General features: G+C 37.5%; 1 protein-coding gene across 6 annotated transcripts in view; it reads left to right on the top strand.

Moving 5' to 3' along the window:
- Positions 1-24,233, top strand: part of RAPH1 (Ras association (RalGDS/AF-6) and pleckstrin homology domains 1) — a 136,683-nt gene that overhangs the window by 22,777 nt on the left and 89,673 nt on the right. For all 6 annotated transcript variants that reach the window (XR_007517934.1, XM_049887915.1, XM_049887911.1 and 3 more), the window contains exons 2-4: positions 8,065-8,184; positions 11,555-11,660; positions 12,645-13,150. Coding sequence is in view for 5 of the 6 variants with exons in the window: in XM_049887915.1 (XP_049743872.1) it covers positions 8,065-8,184; positions 11,555-11,660; positions 12,645-13,150 (732 nt within the window). In the remaining variant the exon portion in view is untranslated. The remainder of the gene's footprint in view (positions 1-8,064; positions 8,185-11,554; positions 11,661-12,644; positions 13,151-24,233) is intronic.

Raw genomic sequence — 24,233 nt, 5'->3', positions numbered from 1 at the left:
AGTTGTGGCTTATTAGTTTATTTATGCCATGTATTAGGGCCCCTAGCATTGTCCCTATTTTTTTCTCCCACAATCTTCATCATTTTAGGTTTTACATTTAGGTCTTTGATCCATTTTGAGGTAGTTTTTCTGTATTGTGTGAGGTCTGGGTCCTGTTTCATATTTTTACACATCGATATCCAGTTATGCCAGCACCATTTGTTAAAGAGACTGTCTTTTCCCCATTTAGTGGGCTTCGGCCCTTTGTCAAATATGAGTTGCCTGTAGATGGATGGAAACCCTGGTGGCGTAGTGGTTAAGAGTTCGGCTGCTAACCAGAGGTTGGCGGTTTAAATCCACCAGGTACTCCTTGGAAACCTTATGGGGTGGTTCTACTCTGTCCTGTAGGAATCAACTCAAGGGCAACAGGTTTTTTTTTTTTTTTTTTTTTTTTTTTTTTTTTTAAGGTGGATAGGGCTGTAAGTCTTTATGGAAGCAGACCACTATATCTTTCTCTCACAGAGTGGCTGGTGGGTTCAAACATCCAACGTTTTGGTTAGCAGCTAAGCATTTTAACCACTGTGCCACCAGGGCTCCTTAACTTCATTCAACCTGGAAACAAATGCCTAAATTGCCCTGGGAGTGTTGGCATGGGGAGTGGGGATTGTTGTTCCACAGATGATCTTTTTCCCATACGTATCCTTTTTCCCACTCTACGCTCTGACTCCTTTAAAAATATCCCCACCACTCTGCTGTAGCCTTTTGTGAGGAATGACCTCTCATCGCCCTCCCATGGTCTTCCTTAAAATAAAATCCAAGCTCCTCTTCTTGGCTACAAATCCTAGCACGAAATTGCCCCAGCTTACCTCTCTCATTCAGCCACTCTTCCTCTTATCCCATCAGACTGACTTTTCTTTCTGTTCCATGGCACCCCAAACTTGTCCCCTCTACTTCAGATACTCTTCTCTTTGGTCTTTGCATGTCTGATTCTTCATGTCACTCATATTTCTGTTAAGTATCAGTGCTCAGAGAGGCTTTCTCTGTTCACCAAATCCAAAGCAGCTGGCTACCTGGACACACTGCCCACAACCCTAATTTAATTATGTGCACCACATCTGTCACTAATTTTTTGTTGTTATTTTGTGGTTGTTTAATATCTCTCTCCCTGACTATAATGTAAGCACAGCCAGAGCAGGTCTCTCACTTTGTTTTTATTTTTTATTTTTATAACTATAGCTTGAGCGTCTACAGTAGTAAATGGCACATAGTACGTGCTTGATAAATATTGTTGAATAAAAAAAAAAAAATGCTCTGAGCTGTGACCCCAGATGCTGTGGTTCACCTGCCTGTTTTCTGTCTTCCAGGAATTTGCCAAAATCTGTTCTTTGTTCATTCCTTTCCCATCACCTAGTCGTAATGCCTTTATGAGTTTATCCCGTTTTCTAATTGTTTACTATTATTTCAGTAGTATTTTTGGGAGAGAGAGAGACATGTATGCCATCACTCTGCAAGTTGAAATATTGCAGTCAGGTTGAAAAACATGAACAAAGACCAAGTTAGGAAATCATGGCTTGTTTTTAGAGAATCTAGTTTAGGTTGATCGAAAGGTAGAAAATAAGGTTGAAAAAACTTAGGTTGAGGCCATGTCAGAGAGGATCTGAAATTATTTGATGAGCAGTTTGTACTTAATGCAGAATGTCATGGGGAGCTGATGTGTGTTTTTCAGCAGAAGCATGACATGAGAAGAGTCTTTAAGGAAAATTAGTTTGACAGTGATGGATTGAAGAAGAGAGGTCAGTTAGGAAGTTGCTGGAATAACCTGAGGAAGATGAAATGTGGATCTGAACCAAGATAGTGGTCATAGAAATAAAAAACGGCATGGAGTCAGAAAAATAGTTGAGCCTACTGGCACTGACGTTGATGAATTGCTATGTGATAATTACAATTAGTAATGTGAATTTTACTTTCATAGAGTAGTTGATTGTATGGAGGGCAATACTGAATATATCTTCTACCAATAATGAGTTTTAAAATATCTTTCCTAGGAATTTTATGAGATAAAGGAAACAGAAAGCAGACATTATATGGAAGCTTTGTTGGGTGGGGAATATTTGATCAACTCCAATATGTAGTGCCTCTGGATGTTGGCAAGAGGTCAAGGACTATGTTAATGAATAATGCAGGGTACAAATGTTTTACTGTTTTATTCCCTTTCTCACGTTTAGTTACAACATTTTAAAAACCAAAGTATCTTAAAAAAAAAAACAGTTGAAGGTTGTATTTAGTTTAAGACTTTCTATTTGATTACATACTGCCTTTGATTTATAACTGAATTCTGATTTCATCCTAATCTATTTGTGACATTAACCAGCTTAAAAAAAAAAAAGTTACTTGATTTCTTCATCTGAAGATTAGAAATAATTATCTTTTACCTCTGTGAAACAATTATCTGATGAATAGTTGTTTTTCAGAATGTTAAACTTCTCTTTGCCTTAAGTAAAACCAACTTTATTATGACCAAAATAAGCTAAAAAGTTAATTTAGTAAGCCAGGCAAATTTAGAAAGGGTAACACACACACACACACACAAAATAAAACTATATACTGAAGAAATACATAATTGTTTTCCAAAGTCCTTAGATTAAAATAATACTATATTTGATAAGAAAATGTTTGAAGCCTGTATTTGAAGCCTAAGTAAGATACTTTTTTTTTCCTTAGTTTTATTTCTGAATTTTAAATGATCTATTTGTTGACATACTCTGTTTTTCTAAACTACAAGCTTCCTGAGGGCATAGGATGTTTTTTCTTTTATCTCCCTCCCTTTCTTTTTTCCTCAACTTATTTTGATATACAGTGATTTCAAACTTATAGAAAAGTTGTAAGAAGTATATACAAAGAACTCCCATATATCCTTTACTCAGATTCACCTATGATTTATACTTTGCCAGATTTCATTCTTCCTCCCTATACACCCACAGACACACGCATACATAAATGCACACTTTATTTTCTGAGCCATTGGCAATAAGTTGCAGACATTTTGCCCCTTTACATACAAATTCTTTAGTGTGTAATTCCTAAGAACAAAGACATTCTCTTACATAACCGCAGTTGTTAGCTACGATAGAGTCGATTCATGGTAACCCCACGTGTGCAAAGTAGAACTGTTCCATGCAGTTTTCAAGGCTGTGACCTTTTGGAAGCAGATCACCAGGCCTGTCTTCCTAGGTACCTCTGGGTGAGTTTGAACTGCCAGCCTTTCGGCTAGTAGTTGAACACTTAACCTTTTACGCCACACAAGAACTCCTGAGGAGGCTGTGTTGTTACTGTTAGTTGCCATTGAGCCTGTTTCGACTCATAGTGACCCTTTGTACAACAGAACAAAACACTGCCCCATCTGGGACCATCCTCACAATCATTGCTATGTTTGACCCCATTGTTGCAGCCAGTGTGTCAGTCCATCTCATTGAGGGTCTTCCTTTCTTTTGCTGACCTCTGCCTTACCAAGCATAATGTCCTTCTCCAGGGACTGGTCCCTCCTGAGAACATGTGCAAAGTATGTGAGACAAAAATCTCGCCATCTTTGCTTCTAAGGAGCATTCTGGCTGTACTTCTTCCAAAACAGATTTGTTTGTTCTTCTGGCAGTCTGTGATATATTCAGAGTTCTTTGCCAACACCATAATTCAAAGGCATCAATTCTGTTTCTGTTGTCCTCATTCATTGTCCAGCTTTCGCATGCATGTGAGGTGATTGAAAATAGCATGGCTTGGGTCCGGTGCCCCTTAGTCCTCAAAGTGACATCTTTTAGATTTGCTTCATGCCCAGGCCTCCAAAAGGAACTGTTTGTAGAGAATTTGTTTATGAAGATACTTCTATGTTTACTATCTCTTCCACAGGATTAATGTTCTTTGACATGATGGAAGCTATCCTTGTTATTTCACACAGTACATAGCATAATGCTGTTTGTAAGAAAGTGTTTTGAAGTGTTTGCCTCTAAGTTTAACTTGGGACCTTTTCTTTGAGAACTAGCAACCTATGGAGAGAACTTCAGTGATGGATACACAAAAAGCAACCTTTATTTATTTTATATATATATATATATATATTTTTATTAACTTTTATTGAGCTTCCAGTGAACGTTTACAAATCAAGTCAGACTGTCACATATAAGTTTATATACATCTTACTCCATACACCCGCTTGCTCTCCCCTTGATGAGTCAGCCCTTCCAGCCTCTCCTTTCGTGACATTTTTGCCAGCTTCCAACTCTCTCTATCCTCCCATCTCCCCTCCAGACAGAAGATGCCAACACAGTCTCAAGTGTCCGCCTGATATAATTAGCTCGCTCTTCATGCAGCCTTTATTTTTTATTTTCCTTTAACTCATCTGCTTTATAAATTAAGAACAGAAACTACAAAATGATTTTTATTTAAGAATAGGCATACAGTAGAAAAGAGTCCTCAGAAAGAGAATCTGGTGTATATATAGAACATAAACATATAAATGATGGAAACATTGTGAGGGATGGAAAATTCAGAATTTGGGGAGAAAGAAATTTATATCCTCACCCTCACATTATATGCCAAACTAAGCTACCTATGTAAAATGTAGTAACTACGTAAAAGAATAAATAAAATAAGCTAACAATTTACATAAACACTTACCTGATTTCTGGATGCAGAAATATAAAGCAGTAGAAAATTCACCAGGAAAAGAATTTATACATTTGATAACTTAAAGTAAAACTTTTTGCAGTACCTTAAAAAAAATTTTTTTTAAAAGTACGTCCAACAAAGTTAAAAGACAAAACCTGAGGAAAGTGTTGCTATACACATGCATATGGTTAATATCTTGATTCTGTAAAGAACTCATACAAATTCCTTTTTAAACCTTTTAAGGCTGTTGACTTATTATTTTTTTTTTCAATTTTGGCAGTTTACAAATGATGCTATTTCGTTCAGAGCAGAACTAAAGGTCCTGTAGTAAATAATGTAGTTATAGGAATCAATATACTGTCCCGTGCCCCCTTCAGAGGAGGAGTTAATGGCCCTGCGTCTCTTGCTGGTCTCACTTCACTTTACAGTATGCTGTGTCCTACTTCTCTCCAGTTTCTTCTGTGCTCCAGCTTCCTCCCTCCTGGTTTTTATGGTCCCTCTTCCTCTTTTTGTGCCCTAACTAAATTTAACAGTTTTTTTCTTACTGTTTCTTTTGTCTGATACAGATTTCCTTCCTCTTGCTTTTATTTTGCAACAGTTGTATCTTGCACCGTTGGGGGTACTCCTTGAACCTGGAAGTCTGCTCTCCTCCCCCCTCCTCTAGTGCTTGTTTTTCTTTAGAATTATTTATCAGAGTAGGAGGTGTTTTTTAAAAACCATTTTTGTGAGAGAGCTACCTAACTGGAACTGCAATTTCTAAATGAATAACTGAAAAGAAGCATGGAGCTGTGGTAAAAGAAGAGGAATATAATTGGGTATGTTAATCCGTAGATCCTGTTGTTGTTGTTAGGTCCCGTTGAGTCGGTTCCGACTCATAGCAACCCTATGCACAACAGAACGAAACACTGCCTGGTCCTGCGCCATCCTTAAAATTGTTGTTATGCTTGAGCTCGTTGTTGCACCCACTGGGTCAATCCACCTCGTTGAGGGTCTTCCTCTTTTCCGCTGACCCTGTACTCTGCCAAGCATGATGTCCTTCTCCAGGGACTGATCCCTCCTGAAAACATGTTCAAAGTATGTAAGACGCAGTCTTGCCATCCTTGCCTCTAAGGAGCATTCTGGGCGCACTTCTCCCAAGACAGATTTGTTCGTTCTTTTGGCAGTCCATGGTATATTCAATATTCTTCGCCAACACTGCAATTGAAAGGCGTCAGTTCTTCTTTGGTCTTCCTTATTCATTGTTCAGCTTTCACAAGCATATAATGGGAAGGAAAATACCATGGCTTGGGTCAGGCACACCTTAGTCTTCAGGGTGACATCTTTGCTCTTCAACACTTTGAAGAGGTCCTTTGCAGCAGATTTGCCCAATGCAATGCGTCTTTTGATTTCTTGACTGCTGCTTCCATGGCTGTTGATTGTGGATCCAAGTAAAATGAAATCCTTGACAACTTCAATCATTTCTCCATTTATCATGATGTTGCTCATTGGTCCAGTTGTGAGGATTTTTGTTTTCTTTATGTTGAGGTGCAATCCATACTGAAGGCTGTGGTCTTTGATCTTCATTAGTAAGTGCTTCAAGTCCTCTTCACTTTCAGCAAGCAAGGTTGTGTCATCTGCATAATGCAGGTTGTTAATGAGTCTTCCTCCGTTCCTGATGCCCCGTTCTTCTTCATATAGTCCAGCTTCTTGTATTATTTGTTCAGCATACAGATTAAATAGGTATGGTGAAAGAATACAACCCTGATGCACACCTTTCCTGACTTTAAACCAATCAGTATCCCCTTGTTCTGTCCGAACAGCTGCCTCTTCATCTATGTAAAGGTTCCTCATGAGCACAATTAAGCGTTCTGGAATTCCCATTCTTCGCAGTGTTATCCATAGTTTGTTATGATCCACACAGTTGAATGCCTCTGCATAGTCAATAAAACACAGGTAAACATCCTTCTGGTATTCTCTGCTTTCAGCCAGGATTCATCTGACATCAGCAGTGGTATCCCTGGTTCCACACATGTCCTCTTCTGAAACCAGCCTCCATTTCTGGCAGTTCCCTGTCGATACACTGCTGCAGCTGTTTTTGAATGATCTTCAGCAAAATTTTGCTTGCATTTGATATTAATGATATTGTTCTATAATTTCCACGTTCGGTTGGCTCACCTTTCTTGGGAATAGGCATAAATATGGATCTCTTCCAGTCAGTTGGGCAGGAAGCTGTCTTCCATATTTCTTGGCATAGATGAGTGAGCACCTTCAGCGCTGCATCTATTTGTTGAAACACCTCAATTGATATTCCATCAATTCCTGGAGCCTTATTTTTCGCCAGTGCCTTCAGAGCAGCTTGGACTTCTTCCTTCAGTACCATTGGTTCCTGATCATATGCCACCTCTTGAAATGGTTGAATAATGAGTAATTCTTTTTGGTATAATGACTCTGTGTATTCTTTCCATCTTCTTTTGATGCTTCCTGCGTCATTTAATATTTTCCCCATAGAATCCTTCACTATTGCAACTCAAGGCTTGAATTTTTTCTTCAGTTCTTTCAGCTCGAGAAACGCCAAGTGTGTTCTTCTCTTTTGGTTTTCCATCTCCAGCTCTTTGCACATGTCATTATAATACTTTACTTTGTCTTCTCGAGAGGCCCTTTGAAATCTTCTGTTCAGTTCTTTTACTTCATCAATTCTTCCTTTTGCTTTAGCTGCTCGATGCTCAATATCAAGTTTCAGAGTCTCCTCTGACATCCATCTTGGTCTTTTCTTTCTTTCCTGTCTTTTCACGGACCTCTTGCTTTCTTCATGGATGATGTCCGGGGATCCTAATATTTCCTAATTTCTCTACAGATTTAGGGAGTACTCTTTCTAGGTTAGGAGCCTTGGTATAATGGTTAGTCGCTTAGCTGCTAACTGAAAGGTTGACAGCTCGAACCCACCAGCAGATCCATAGGAGAAAAGATTTGACCATCTGTTCCCATAAAAGATTTCTGCCTGGGAAATCCTATGGGGACAGTTCTACTCTGTCATATAGGATCGCTATGAGTCAGAATTGACTCGAGGGCATACAACATCAGCTTTCTAGGTGTTCTGCCTTTAACTAAATTGTGGTTAGGCAAAAGTACTTTACCTAGCAAGTCCTCCAAATAATTACAACACAACACAGCAGTGGTTGTCAAACATTAGTGGACCTAAGCAGTAGCTGGGGAGACTTGTTCAAAATGTCTCATTCTCTTGAAATTGATATTCAGTAGATCTTAGGCGGAGCCCTGGTGGCACTGTGGTTAAGGGCTCGGCTGCTAACCAAAAGGTGGGCAGTTTGAAGGGACAAAAAGACATTGGTAATAAATAAGGCACTCTGGCTATATGGCATGCATTTTTTTTTCCACCCTCTAGGTATGTGACCTGTAGCCATTCATTCTACACACACTTCTCTATTTCAGATGGAGCAACTGTCAGATGAAGAAATTGACCATGGTGCTGAAGAAGACAGTGACAAGGAAGATCAGGACCTGGACAAAATGTTTGGAGCCTGGCTTGGGGAACTAGACAAACTTACTCAGGTTAGAAGTTAGTACTTAAAAAACTGGTTGAGGATTCAAAGACATCACTGTGTGCTGAACTTTTAATGTTTAGACATAAGGATATGGACATAAATTTAAAGATACTGCAAGGAAGAAAAAATGTTCAGAACATTAACAAGTAAATGAATGGTAACTCTAGACACAGATCTTATTCTTCTGTGGTTATTTTAAGTTTAAAAAAAAAAAATACTTGTGACAGAGATCCTGTTCATCTTGTCATACATTTGTGATTGCTAGCTAAAAAAAATTTTAAAGTCTAAATTTTAGCAGATCCAATCCCCTAACTAAGTAAATTTGAATATATTTTATAACAAATAATTTCCTCTCATGCAGGTGTTTTCTCTTACAGGATTTCAGAATACTGACAAAATTTTATTTCAGGCTGCATTTTTAACCAGTGGCAAAGCCTTTTTATTTTATTGGACATTGGATTTTTTAAAAAAAGAATGACCTTATCATCTAAGCCAGGACACTTTTTAGAATAAAAGAATATACGGTATTACTGCCCTAGCTAATACACTATAATCAGTATATGAAGGTGCTTATGTTCATTAAAATAAATTTAACTTCATGACAGAGAGAGCATTAGAATAAAACTTAGTTTCCTTGATCCTTAAATAATGGCTGTGGGAAGAAATTTCATATAAAACTGATACAAGATTCTTTGACTAATGAGAAAGTAAGGGGAAACTTCAAGTACCAATTTTGTCTCTTTAACTATTTCTGTAGCAGTCTGGAATTGAAACCTATAAACTCTTATATAATTCTTGCTAGGTCATTTTGAAAGGCAAATGTTTCTGTGACCATAATCTGTTAATACTAAATTTTGGAATAATATTTTCAGTTCTACTGGGATTTCATGGGGATCGTTTCCTTCATCTCTGATTAGGAGGAGTAAAATTATCTATTGTAAGAAAGGTCTTTTCTTATGTCCATAGTTACCAAATCCTTTCAGTTTAGTACTTAATTAAAAAAATAAATACGATTTTGACATAGAGGGATTACTAGACTGTGCAATTCTATGCTGGGAAAAAAGCAGAAACGAAGTAGAGGAAACAGAAGATGATAGCATGTAAAAGAAAGTATACAAGGACCAGCTGATTTCTTGGAGTGTCCTGGAATATGTGGCTTTTTTTTCTAAACTTGGGGAGAGGCCCAAAAGAGAGAAGACAGGTGGGTATTAGGCCAGTGCTCTAGGTTGAGTCAGAAGTCCACGGCCCCCCACTGTAGACAGCCTCCCTACTGTTTTGGAACTGTCAAAGTTTTGCTTCCTTGGAATACTGGACTTAAAAAAGAAAACTAAATTTAAATTCAAAGTATAGTGTTAAAGTTTGGATAGAAATTGTTAACATGTTTAAATTAAAAATTTTTTAATTTTCTGACATATAGATATGAAGAATCACTCACTAAAAAGTTGGCTTCTAAACTGTAGCGCTTCTCAATATTATGTAAATATGTCTTTAGAGACAAAACAGATTAAAACTGTTGGCATAGTATGGCTTGCTGCTAACAAGCTACCTTTTAATGCTTTGGAAATTAAAAAAATGCTTTACTTACTAAGTTAGTGGTTAAACCTCAAGTTTCTTGCTTATTTCATTACTCTGGTTCACTTGGAAAGTGTCATCTGTGTAACCTACATCACTGTTAATGAGATTTTAAACTTTATATTAAAGCAAGTTCAGCTTTAAGTGGCTGGTAAATCTTCTAAAATAATTTGTAAAAATTCATGTGTTTGTGCATTTTTCTGGGAGAGGGTTCATAGTTTTTATCAAATTCACAATGACTCCAAAAAGTTAAAAACCAATTTTTTGTCATTAAGAAGTATTCTTTACTATTGCCTTTGTTGCCCATCACCGTGTACATAGCAGGTAATTATAATATTAGTTTATTTGAACTCATAAGTAGATTGGCTTTTAATATATCCTCAAATATATTCAAGTTGTTATACAAAAAATATTAGCTATCTGTTATTCTCTGTGTCTGCTGAGAGTAGGATTAGGGCCTAAATTGCAGAAGGAGGATTAGGTTTGAGATTAGAGAAGACTTTCCTGGTTGTTTTGTGAATTTTGAAATAAGGCACTGAAGAGGCCGTGGATCTCCTTCATTTGATATTTTTAAAAATAGGATAGACACTATCTGTATGGATTCATTTTAATACTATCTTGATGTAAGTGAATAAAGAAGATAGCATTCTGATCTAATTCTATGATTCTATAAATACAATATCTAGCACTTTTTAAAAAATTTGAAACCTATTTAATACTATATTTTTTAATACTATGTAGTATTAGATTTCAGATTTATATATATTATATATTTATATATAATCAAATTTAAATATATTTAATTATTTAAAAAAAAAAAGGAAGCAAACCCATTCCCATCGAGTCGATTCTGACTTACAGTGATCCTATAGGACAGAGTAGACCTACCCCATAGAGTTGCCGGGGAGCAGCTGGTGGATTCGAACTGCCGGCCTTTTGGTGAGCAGCTGTAGCACTTAACCACTGTGTCACCAGGGTTTCCACTTAATTATAAATAGAAATTAAACTTTAAAAGATCAATCCTATTTTGCAAATGTATTTAAATGAATAGATGCTAAATAGCTACTGACCCTTTCCCTGAATTTCTTTATTGTAAACATCTTACTTTCTTTATTACAGAAAGGTTAGGGAGAAAAAGTGTCATTAAAAAGGCAGTGAGATAACTTACAAGGCACCCTTTTCCTGAAGTGCAGTATAATTGTAGCCTTGTTACAGACAGGGTTGGCAGTTTAGCTGCGTTACTGTTTGTCCCTATCTTGATAGGGCTTAAAAAGAACAAGGCTATTCCATCATTGTTTGAAGTTGTAGCTACTCTCTGTTAAGTTCTTGGGTTTCACTAATTTTGAGCCCAGAACTCTCCCTTATCTTAAGGGTACTTCATGCCAAGAATGAGATTGTGCTGACCAAAAACAAATCCCTTTGAAGAAAGATAACAGAACTCTCTACAGGGTTCTTTTCTGTCTCTTAATCATACCATATTCATATACCTAGCTTATTTTTAGTGAATATATGTATAGTGAAGTCAGCCACTATGCACTATGTATTTGGAAAGATATTTAGTCTGAACTATGACAGTCTCAAGTGTTTATGTGCTTAAGCATGTATCCACAAATTGAAATAACTATAATCAGAATTATAATGTGAAAACCAATTACACTTTTCCTTAATGCTATTACTTCGAAGAACATTGGTTTTGTTAACTATTATGTGGTAATTCACTTAATCACAAAACAAACTTTACTTACTTGTTGATGTAATGGAAGCCTGAATTTAATATATCACTTACTAAACGTTCTTTTTTGAAGAGTTTGGATTCTGACAAGCCCGTGGAACCAGTAAAAAGATCTCCTCTTCGCCAGGAAACAAACATGGCCAATTTTTCTTATCGCTTCTCCATATACAACTTGAATGGTAAGATGTAATTGGAAATAAAATTTAAAGTAGTATACTAAGTTATATAGAAGCAATGTAGCTGTAATTCCCAGTAGCTCAAGATAAAAACTATGTGCATATTTTTTACTGAATTCTTACATTTCTTGATTTATACATTCATTATATTACTAACTCAAATTATTACAGAAAAAATAAATGAACAGAACTGAAATATTTTTCTACTTGATTTATAATAATTAACAAAGTACATATTCAGGTAGAACACCAAACAAATGTAATTGCATTGTTATTTTTTCATTGGGTTTAAAGTCCAGTGAAATTACTTGTGGGTAGTTTTAAAATCAGCCCTTTTGACCTTTATTTCATGTACTCTGTGTAGTCAACTTTATGGTATTTAGAGTTGACATTCTAATCTAATTTTTCTTGGCCTTACACTTCTGTGTTTTCATGCCTTCACTTTGTTCAGTACTAGCATTTCTACTAGGACACTGATCATGTTCACCACTTATTAGAAGTTTGGGTCAAAAGTTGAATGGGGAATGTGGTGAAAACCAAGGAACGGTATAAGATTTTTGCATTATTTTTGTCTTCCAATTCACAATTTTATTCTCCTTCGATTACTACAAATCTTAAAAAGATGAACTATTTATTTCTAAAAATTTCTCTTGGAATTTAAAACAAACAAAAAAGCTGTTACAAATACTTTATTTGGTTGACTTTATACCCAGTGGGAAACCCTGGTGGCGTTAGCAGTTAAAAGCTGCTAAGCAAAAGGTGGGCAATTTGAATCTGCGAGGCACTCCTTGGAAACCATATGGGGCAATTCTACTCTGTTGTATAGGGTCACTATGAGTCACAGTCAACTCATCGGCAATGTATTTGGTATGCCCAATGGGATGAAATCTTTTGCCTCTTCCCTTGCATTTGTTAACTGATTTATAATAAAATGTATAAATTCTGATTGAATGTGTTCTAGAGAAATTGTGTGTGTTTCCACTGCAGAAGCTCTCAATCAGGGAGAGACTGTGGACCTGGATGCTCTGATGGCCGATCTTTGCTCCATAGAGCAGGAGCTCAGCAGTATTGGTTCAGGAAATAGTAAGCGTCAAATCACAGAAACAAAGGCTTCTCAGAAATTACCTGCTAGCCGACATACATCAAAACATGGCACCTTGAAAGGATTGTCTTCTTCATCTAATAGGATTACTAAACCTTCACATGCCAACTACTCTCTGGATGACATCACTGCACAGTTAGAACAGGCCTCCTTGAGCATGGATGAGGCTGCCCAGCAATCAGCACTAGAAGATACTAAGCCTTTAGTCACTAATCAGCACAGAAGAACAGCATCAGCAGGCACAGTGAGTGATGCTGAAGTACGTTCTATTAGCAACTCCTCCCGTTCCAGCATCACTTCCGCAGCCTCCAGCATGGACTCTTTGGATATTGATAAAGTAGCGCGCCCTCAAGAACTGGATTTGACACATCAGGGGCAACCAATTACTGAGGTAAATAGATGGCATTTTTTCCCAAATATTTTAGCATTTATGACGCTTTGTACGGGGGAAGTAATATTTTAAAAGTGTAGTTTTCATTACTTTCTTATTCTACGCTTAAAATTTCTGAAAGCTACTCATGAGCTAAGTTTTAAAATTACCCTACAGAAAGAACATATTGCCAGACGCGGCAGTGTCACAAAGACCATTGAGATTTAGTTTCTTCTTTTTTATTCTTGTATTTGGAAGTTTTTTAATTAATGTCAGTCATCTCACATGATTAAAAAATCTTAAATGTGGTTTATAATTGATGACATTTGGCAAAGTCATCATAGTTACTACGTTGATAATTGCTTTTTAATGTATGTTTATTTTAGAATAACATCTTAAGAAGAAAAACACTCATTTCCCCATTGTAGCTCTCCAAGATCCTAGTTTTCAGTAGGTTGTAATAATCTGAGCTTATTCCATTTTATTGTCAAAGAGTCAAAATGGTGTAGTGGAAGGAACAACTGGCTTTGAAACTAGAAAACTTGGTTCCAAGTCTTCCCTCTCCCAGCAGAAACACTTTAAATGGTATCTAATAGCATTCATGGGCAAGGATGCCAGTATTCAGTGGTGTAATACAAGACTGTAGGATAGGAGTTCAGTTGCTTGTAAGGTTTGGTGACCAAACCAGGAATAGAGCAGGGAAAGGATTAAAGCCATTCACTACCTCTGGACCTTAAACGAGTCATGCTACCTCTCTGAACATTAGCTTCTCATAAGTAAAATGGAGCTAATAGTACTTGGTCTACCTTCCTCATGGGGTGGTTCAGAGAATATGATATGATGTGCGAATAGATCTTAAAAAGATGACGTTTTTCTGGGTGTAGTGGGGTGAGGGTAGGGAATGGATTTGTGATGCAGTAAGTTTAACAAAAAAAGCTGAGTTTGGTGAAGGCGAATAATTTATTGGTTTGTTTTCCTCAAGGAGATGGCAATTCAGTCATAGAGTAGGAGCAAGAAAGAAGAAAATCAATGGGGGCAAAATAAAGCCAGGTTTTCCAATCAGCTTGTTTATAGTGTTCTCTAATACAGGGTAAAAGAATTCTGTTTATGAATAATCAACACTGAAGAAAAATATTGCAAAACACTGTTTAAGGGATTGTGAGAAATTTAAAATTTATACCTGTTATTTGACGTAATCATTTTTTTCCCTATTGATTTAGTTCTTCAGATTAAAATTCTGTCAGTCAGTAACTCTTGGTACCTAGCCATGTGCATAGCTTTTCTCCAGGTACTGTGGAGCACAAGAAGCCCTGATGGCACAGTGATTAAGAGCTCAGCCGCTAACCAAAAGGTCAGCAGTTTGAATCCACCAGCTGCTCCTTGGAAATTGTGTGGGATAGTTCTACTCTGTCCTGTAAGGTTGCTGTAAGTCAGAATCAGCTGTGTGGCAGTGGGTTTTACGGGTTTATGGAGCACAAAACAAATTATAAACCGTGGTGGTTTAGAGAATAAACTTGAGTTTTATTGTTTGTAAAGACAGTTACCAAATTACATCAATCTAAAGAATAAACTCATTTTGTGTTTAAAATTAAACTTAGTGAAGAGGTGTGTGTTCTGTAAAGAACTTGAAAACCTTGTGCCACCTCAGGATTATATTTAGCATTGACTTCTTGGTATGTGCTATTTTATGACTTTGAGATTTACCTTTTGGAGTATGAGCTATATTTTTTATCAAGGATGCGCTCTTTTCATCATTCTGTGTTTTGTATGTTGATACTTCTTCTTTCCAATCAGATTAATTTTGAGTTGGATCAAGAGCATGAGGACAGGTTGTGAACTAATCATTAAGAATCTTTTAATATATGTGTGTGTGTATTTTTCCATCTGTAAAATATACTCAAGAAAGTTCAAACAATATAAGAGCATATAAGGTGAAAAGGCCTTCTCTCGAAAGGGGCCCAGTGTCAATGGCTCAGCGTTCAAACAGGAGGCAGGAAGACCCCAGGAGAGAAGATGGCAGCTCCTCCTGGGAGCAAGTTCTCCCCAGAAAAGTCCTCCTTCTCCAAGCAAACACACTTAAAATATTGGTATTCATGGGCAAGGATACCAGTATGCAGTGGTGTGTAATATAAGACTGTAGGGTCAGAGTTTCACTGCCTATAAGTTTTGGTGAGCAAACCAGAAGTAAAGTAGAGAAAGGAGTTAAAGTCTTGTTTATCTAGCCTGTTCTCTTCTTGCCTTACTCAGAAGGGGGTAGAAAGTGGTCTATCAAAACCTGGAACTTAGTTTAATATGTGTTTTTCTGGATGTAATCTGTTCTGATTCAAATTAAAAAAAAAAAAAAAAAACAGAAGCAAGCTTACTAGATTCCAAATCCACGTATCAAATTGCCCTTAAATTCAAATTTTAAAAGTAATTTAGTTAGTTTTGCGTGCATAGGGTTTAAAGAGTTCTGTGAGACTTGTTACAAAAAACAGTACACACACACAGACATCTATGGTATTTACCGCCATGTCATTAAATGCACACTTGTATCTCCACTTTTTGATTTTTCAGTTGTATGTACTGACTTCTTACTCTGACAGATGACCACATAGCTCTCTTTAAACAGTTTCCCCTACCACTCACTCCTGTTTACCCACCCTTCTCTAATATATTCTTGTTCATATTATGATGATTATATGCTTACAATTTACAGCTAAACTCTGTATACTTTTATTACATTTCTGCTGTTCAATAACATTTTACTTTTTCCTAGAATTATTGTCTTGTAGATTAAAAAAAAATACTGTTTTCTATATATTTATCAATATTTCAACTCTAAACTTTCCCCCAGTTGATTAAATCATGATTCAAATAGATGAAGTGTTCTATTTCATCTTGAAATATTCTTCTCTGCCTTTTTTAGTCTTCATTTTAGGATCATATCTTAGGTCTTTTCTCTCACACTGATGATCTTCTCCAGAGAAAATTCTTGCAATCCCCTGCATGGTGGGGCATATTGCCTGGCTGCTAGTGTTTTAGCAGCCCGTTTGGGAAAGAAGGGTCCTCAATGTTCAATATGCAAACTTACATTTAATCCTTCTAGGTCAGGGTTTCTCAGCCATTGGCACTGTGAACATTTTGGGCCCGATAATTCTTTGTCATTGGTATCTGTGCACTGTCGTATGTTTAGCAGCATTCCTGACCTTTGTAAGCTAGATTCCAGTAGCATATCCCTCCTCCCCTGAGTTGTGACAACAAAAACGTCCCCAGACATTGCTGCATGGGCCTTGTTGGGCACAATCACCCCACTGTGAGAATCTGACTGCTCTGGGTAGAGTTAACAGCAGGTAAGAGCCCTCTTTTCATGGAAAATGAACTTGGGTATTCCTTCTCCTGGTATTCTTTTCGTTAAAACATACTGGATCAGGGTAAATAAAGAATGTTACCAGGTAAGGTGAGAACTGGCACAGGATTGGGCAACATGAGGTTTCTATGAATCAGAGCCGGTTCCACGGCACCTAACAACAACAACAACCAGGTAATATTGTTTATCGTAATATTGTCCTGTGATTGGTAAGTACGTATGGGCCAGGAAGAAAAGACATGGACCTTAACTTTCTGATGTGCAGTGTAACTCTTATAAGTGAGCATGATCATACCACTTTAGGTGTCCTGGAGACTATGTTCATTGGCTGTTACAAGGTCCTACTGGTTCCTGTGGAGCAGGAAGCTTCCCTGAGCCAGGGTGATTTCATTCAGTTGGTCTCTTTCCCTTACATTGAGCTGTCTTGTGGGATCAAAACAGGCTCCTGGAGGACGCTATGAACTCCTGCTGAAGGTTGGTGTGTCTGATGCTGGCCTGTGGTCTTTGTCTTTCTACACAACTAAGTGAACCTGGTGCCACTGTGTGGCCCATTGAGTCCTGTGGGTGTGAATATCAATCTGAGACTGAGACCACTTCTGGTGGATGAGTAAAAGAGCGCATCTGGGGGTTAACTGCTTTCTTAAATACATAACCAGTCCTCCTGCTTTCAGTCCCACCGTCACTTCTTCTGCGGCTTTTGGAGCCTTTCGAGGTTTTAAGATGGGGTTGCTTCTCTTCTTTCCTCCAATGCTGGCTTAGCTCTCAGCTCTTTTTTTGGAGCTGCTAATTTGGTTACCACTTAGCCATGTGCTTTCTACCTTCCAAAATTTTGTCATTGTCTTCTTGTGAGTTTGTCTTTTTAAAAAACAGCCCTTTATTTTTGTTCTGGTGGGATTTGAGGAGGGAGTGGAGCTACCCACCTCATTGGTTCCTTTGTGGGTGTCATGTCTACAACTTCTTGATCTTGCAGTGTCCCTTGATGCGCTCCTTAGACTACCTCTGTGCCTATACCCCACCTCCTTTTGTGACCTCATCTAGAGCTTTAAATTATAAATGTACTGACAACTCCCAAATTGTAATACCCTATTTCATTTCTTTAAGACAGACTCCCATACACACACATTTTAATCCCTCAAATAATAGTTTTCAACTGGGGATTATATTGCCCAGGGCATTCGGCAGTGTCTAGAGACATTTTTTGGTTGTCACTGATGGAATGGTACTACTGGCATCTAGTGGGTAAAGGCCAGGGGTGCTGCTTAACGTCCTTCAGTGCACAGGACAGCCCTCCATAGCAAAGAACTATCTGTCTCAAAGCGTCAGTAGTGCCACAGTTGAGAAACACTGCTCTAAAATCAAGTGGTATCTGTCAGTCACTGTCAGCAGGATGGCAGTTATGTTGCATGAAGCCTTCTGTTGACAGTTTCTTATAAAGAGCAAGAAGTGCCAGCATCAAATCATCTTAGACTCAAGGAAATACAGGTATCTTTAGCCACCATCTCACTCCTGAACTTGAGGCTCATATATCCACCTGCCTAATCAGTATCTTTGTTGTTGTTGTTAGGTGCCGTTGAGTCTGTTCCAACTCACAGCGAGCCTATGTACAACAGAACAAAACATTGCCTGGTCCTGAGCCATCCTCACAATTGTTGTTACGCTTGAGCCCATTGTTGCAGCCACTGTGTCAGTCTATCTTGTTGAGAGTCTTCCTCTTTTTCACTGACCTTCTGATTTACCAAGCAGGATGTCCTTCTCCAGGGACTGGTCCCTCCTGATGTCCAAAGTACGTGAGACAGTCTCACTGTCCTTGTTTCTAAGGAGCATTCTGGCTGTGCTTCTTCCAAGACAGATTTGTTTGTTCTTCTGGCAGCCCATGATAACATTCCGTATTCTCCACCAACACCACAATTCAAAGGCGTCAGTTCTCCTTCAGCCTTCCTTATTCATCGTCTAGCTTTCACATGCATATTTGGGTGTCTAATAAGCAGCTCAAATTTAACTGATCCAAAACTGAACCCCTGATCTTTTTTCCCCAACTTCTCCCACAGTCTTCTCTAAGTTATTGGCTACTTCATCCTTCCATTTCATCAAGCAGAACCCTTGAAGTCTTTATCTGCTTCTTTTTCTTTCCACTCCTCATCCAGTACTGTAGCAAATTCTGCTGACTTTACCTTCAGAATAGATTAAGAATTTCATCACTTCTCACTGCCTTTACTGCTAGCATGCAGCATCATTGTGGATATAGGTTTTTGTAATGGCCTCCCAACTAGTCTTTCTGTGAATACCTTCCGCTTTACAGTTTATTGTCCACACTGCAGCCTGAGTAATCCTGTTTAAAGGTAAGTCAAATTGTGCCACTCTTCTGTTCAGGCCCAGAGGCTTTGTGTCCTCCTCATAAACCCAAACCAAACCCATTGAGTCGATTCTGACTCAGTGACCCTATAGGACAGAATAGAACTGCCCCATAGGGTTTCCACGGAGTGGCTGGTAGATTCGAACTGCTGACCTTTTGGTTAGCAGCTGAGCTCTTAACCACTGTGCCACCAGGGCCCTGTCCTACTCTTAGTAAATTCCAAGTCCCTACAGTGGCCTGTAAGGCTTTACTTGATCTGCTTTCACATTACCTCTGACCTTATTTTCCTTCCTTCCCTTTCTCACAGCCATACTGCCTCTTTGTTGTTTTTTGACAGCAGTCACAGCCTGGTCAGAGCCTTTGCACTTGTTTCCCTGCCTGTGCCCTCCCCCAGTTATCTGCATGATATATTCCCTACCACCTTCAGGGATTTGTTCAAAATACCACTTTCTCTCTGAGGCCTTTGGTAACCCTATTTTAAAAATCAGACTTCCTTCTCTGTCCTGTGATGACTTTTTATCTCCCTTTATCTCCTTACACTGTCACTATTAAACATTTTATCTCCTTACACTGTCACTATTAAACATACTGTAAGTTTTACTTTTTTATTTTGTTCATGGCTTGTTCACCACTAGAATATTAGCTGTGTGAGGAGAGAAATTTTTTTTTTGTTTCCTTGATTCTTGATATATCCTTAGACCCGAGCACATAAGAAACACTCAGATATTTCATTTAATCCACCGTGTTTATCTAGAAATCTGCATTCTGAATTTATCAGCAGTTGTTTTTTTTTTTTTTCAAGATGGTGGATGGAGTACAAAGTGAAGCAACATGTGAAACTCTTTGATATTGAAACTTTATTTTTAACAGCTAGTTTCTCTATAGGCAACAATTACACTTGTTTTAAAAGAAACCCAGTTTAGTGATACAACTACTAGTTAGAAAAACCAAACTGAGGTTGGTACTGTTTCATCTTGGGGACATAGGTAGACAAACTGCCAATCTAAAAGTAATATTGTGGCTCATCTTTCTGCCTCCTTGGTCTCTGACAGCCAACAGGGATAGACTTAACAGTACTCACTAAGAAGAGTTTGTCTTTTCCCTGCTTTTCTCTTTCTTGGTGTTTTTCAGAATACTGTGTTTCCAGGTACCTCACATGTGTTATCTTATTTAAGCTTCATACTATCCCTTTGGTAGGTACATTATTCCGTAGAAGCCAAGACTGAAAGTAGGTCAGATAACTGAGAAGTCTATATCTCAATTCCAAAACCACATTAGCTTCCTGATTTTTTTTTATCAGAATCTTAAAAATAAAGTGTACTTGATTGCCAAAAATTGTTCAATGTTGAAGATGGTAAGGAGCCCTGGTGCAATGGTTAAGCATTCAGCTGCTAACTAAGAGGTCGGTAGTTCGAACCTGGTAGCGATTCCTCAGGAGAAAAGACCTGGCGATCTGCTCCCATAAAGATTACAGCCTAGGAAGCCCTACGGGGCATTTCTACTCTGTCCTATAGGGTCACTGTGAGTTGGAATCGAATCACTGGCACACAACAACACAGATACTTTAGTATGAAAATATTTTCCATGGATGTGTAGAATAATTTCAGTTAATAATCTTATGAAGCCCCTCAGCAGTAATGATCATTTGCTAGAGTTTTTTAGAATTACAATTCATTGTCATTGAAATAAATTCTAAAAAAAAAGCTATTTCCTGACCAATGGGAAATATGTATAGCAGCTGATTTACTGGCATCATTGTGATGCTTTCATTCACATTAACTGATAAAACAACTTTTCAGTAAGACAGCAGTTGCAGATTTAAATGCATGTTATTTTAATATGCATTTAATACTTAAATGCATATTATAAATGTTATATAAAATAGGGTTTACTGATAAAAGATTAGTGTTAAAATGTATTTTATGATGGTATTTAAACTAATGATTGCATTAAATTTGGAATTTTACATACAAAAATGTACTTTTAAAATGAAATTACTTTTTAAAGGTATTTCTATAGTTTATGGCAGATTCAAAAAGTTTTGCTGAATCTTAAGAAAACTTAATATGATTGTATTATAACAGGAAAAAAAAATTGCCTGGTATCTGAGCTACCAAAATTTACCATTGTATTCTTCATATTTTATGAGTGTTTTTGGCCAAACTTTTAAGGAATACACTGTTATAACTTGTGATATGCAACGCAAACATACCATAGTTTCACTACAATTCCCCTGCTTCCTTCACTTTCTAAAACTATTTCAAAGGTTAATGTGTGTGGAAATTTTGAGGCATTGGGCAGGAAACAGCAATTGTGTTTATTATACTATCGGGGAAAAACCCTACTGGCATTTAAGCCCCAAATTATTATCAAGCATAACCTTTTATTTCTCTGAAGAATTAACTGGGTAGGCGCACAGGACCTTTTAGTAACTTTGAGGCCTACATATCTGAAATATTGGCGTTATTAATTTACTTCTCATTTTTGCTGCTCCAAGCTACTGAGCCCTGGTGGCACAGTGGTTAAAGTGCTTGACTCCTAACCGAAAGGTTGGTGATTCAAAACCACCACGAGCTCTGCGGGAGAAAGATGTGCCAGCCTGCTTCTGCTTCCCTAGAGATTTACAGCCTTGGAAGCCCCATGGGGTCGCTATGAGTCGGAATCAACTGGACAGCAGTAGGTTTGTTTGTGTGTGTGTGTGTGTGTGTGTGTGTGTGTGGTTTTTTACATTTCTCTTAAAATTCTAATGACTGGGTTACTGCCTGTCACTGAAATTTATTCACATGTACCAACTTGGTGTTTAATTCCAGATTTCTCTGGCCTGGTGATGCTGATGTTAAAAGCAGAAGGAGTAGATAGATCAAAGAAGAGGCTAAAGATCTGGTGAAAGCCAAGGGAAAAGGCTGTTCGTATTATTTTTTAAACACACTCCTCCAACAACTCTGGCATACATGCCCTGATTCTTGTTGTGTATATTTCTTAGAAACATGAGATTTTTCTTTGCATCCTCTATTTGGCTTTAGGTCTCTCTTGTTTTTCTTTTTGATTTTGTTATGGACTTGTTGTAGGGCTGGTAAAGGATCTTTTTTTGAATAAAAATAGAAATAACACTTATCTGTTTTAAAATTAATAGGGATAGTAAAATAAAAAAGTTTTAAAGGCATTCAAACATTTGCTGGCTATATAAAAGGAGAAGAATAAAGACAAGAGTAGGGAAATAGAAAATAATAGAAACGATTACATTGACTAGTTATTCTGTGGTAATTATGTTTCACTTTGATTTTGCCTTGTACCTTGTGGAACGGGTACTATTGTTGTGTTGTTTGGTGTTTGGTTCCAACTCATAGCGATCCCATGTAACAGAGTAGAACTGCCCCATAGGGTTTCCTAGGCTGTAATCTTTATGGGAGCAGATCCCCAGGTCTTTTCTCCCAAGGAGTGGCTGGTGGGTTTGAACCACAGACCTTTTGGTTAGCAGCTGAGCAATTAACTACTGCACCACCAGGGCTCCTTGGAATTGGTACTGTTATCCCTATTTTACAATAGATGGGACTGGGGCAGAGAATCAGTTAATAAATTTATATTTATTTAATATTTAGTACTTAATAACTTGAACCCTAGCAGTCTGGTTGCAGAGCACATATCATAACTCTGTGCTGCTGCCTCAGAATCAAAGGAGAAGCAAGACAAGGGCCATTGCTTTCAGATCCAGACCTAGAGACAGAACTAACTGGGGCAGGAGAAAAAAAGGCAGAGCTTTATGCAGTAACATCCCCATCTTGTGGTGTTTTAGTATATTCTTGAAAATTTTAAGTTAAAAGTTAGTATCTCTAAACTAAATGAATTGTTAAAAAAAAAAAAATTCAGATGAGGGCTCTTGTGGTTTCCCAGTATTACAATAGTATTAATATTATTATCACTTATTTAATTTTGTTTCTTATCTGTAGAGATGATTGCTGTTATTATCTCCATTTTATACCTGAAGAAACAGGTTGAACAATAAGCTCAGAGTCACATTGCCAGTAAATGGCTGAGCAGGAGCTTGAAGCCAAGCACTCCATCCCCAGAACTGCATTCTTAACCATAATGCTATACTTAATTATGCAGAGAATTTTTCACACGTAATGTTTGTGAAAAGTACATAATCGTGTCAGTAAAAGATGAATGTAAATCTGCTTTACTGAGACCCTTATGTGTGATCACAAACATCCGCTTCTTTTTTCCAGCTTGTTTTATTGTGATCTCAAGTGTTAACTATGAAAAGGAAGTGTTCCATTTTGTACTCACTACTTTGGTGCAGGAGTCCTGGTGGCGTAATGCTTTAGAGCTTGGCTGCTAACCAAAAGGCTGGTGGTTCAAATCCACCAGCCACTCCTTGGAAACCCTGTGGAGGCAATTCTACTCTGTTCTGTAGGGTTGCTATGAGTCAGAACCAACTGGACGGCACATAACAACAACTTTGGTACAAGGTCATTTCTTGAATATGGCTCGGCTCAGTGCTTTTCAACACACTCCACCCAATCTTCGCCATTACCCAACTCTGGTGACAAGACTCTGGCTTGTAAATGGTACTTTATTTTAACATGTTATTAATTCAGTTCAAGAAAGTAGTGATCCATAATGTACTTTGCAGAGATTTGTAAAGAGTTGTGGAGAATTTGATAACTTTATAGCACAAGTGAAAGTTATGTGGGCCTGAGAAAGTTTAGAGTAAAATTTATGTGGAGAATTGACCGTCAAATTCATTTTTCTTAGGTGTTTTAAGTATAGCTTTTAGGTTTTTGAAAGTGGTGATGAGGAGCAAGTAAAGATTAAATTTTGGGATGACATTCTTTTGGTAGGAAGATACTTAAGTACCCTATGGAAAAGGAACCTAATTAACACTAAATAAACTATTATTCCATATCCCTTATTAATGTAACAACATAAATTAACTTTAATCTTTGTTTACATATGTACTGTTTGTATTGTTTTTGTCACTTCACATACATATGTTGATTTTGGTAAGGTGGTGTTGAGTTTGTACCACTTATATAGCGTTTCCTTATACTGCTTTATATGGCACATAGGCAGTCATCTCTTGTTGAACACTTTAGATTTTTAAATTTTATTTAACTGATAAGCATTTGGAAATATATGATGGAAGCTTGTATGAGATTGAATCTAGTGGAAATAGATTTTTTTTTTAACTTTTTGTTTTGAAATAATGTCTCAAGCTTAGAAAAAGTTGAATGAATGATACAAAAAACTCCTGAAACTCATTGCCCAGATTCACCAATTTATAACATTTTGCCACATTTACCTTATCATTTCTCTATCTATATATACACACATTTTTTTTTCTGAACCATCTGGGAGTTGTGTTTATTATGCCCTGGTAGCCATTAATTCTTAAGTCTTTA

This window comes from Elephas maximus, chromosome 6 (genome assembly GCF_024166365.1).
Source record: "Elephas maximus indicus isolate mEleMax1 chromosome 6, mEleMax1 primary haplotype, whole genome shotgun sequence".
Taxonomy (NCBI): domain Eukaryota; kingdom Metazoa; phylum Chordata; class Mammalia; order Proboscidea; family Elephantidae; genus Elephas; species Elephas maximus.
This window is presented reverse-complemented; position numbering and strand designations above follow the sequence as displayed.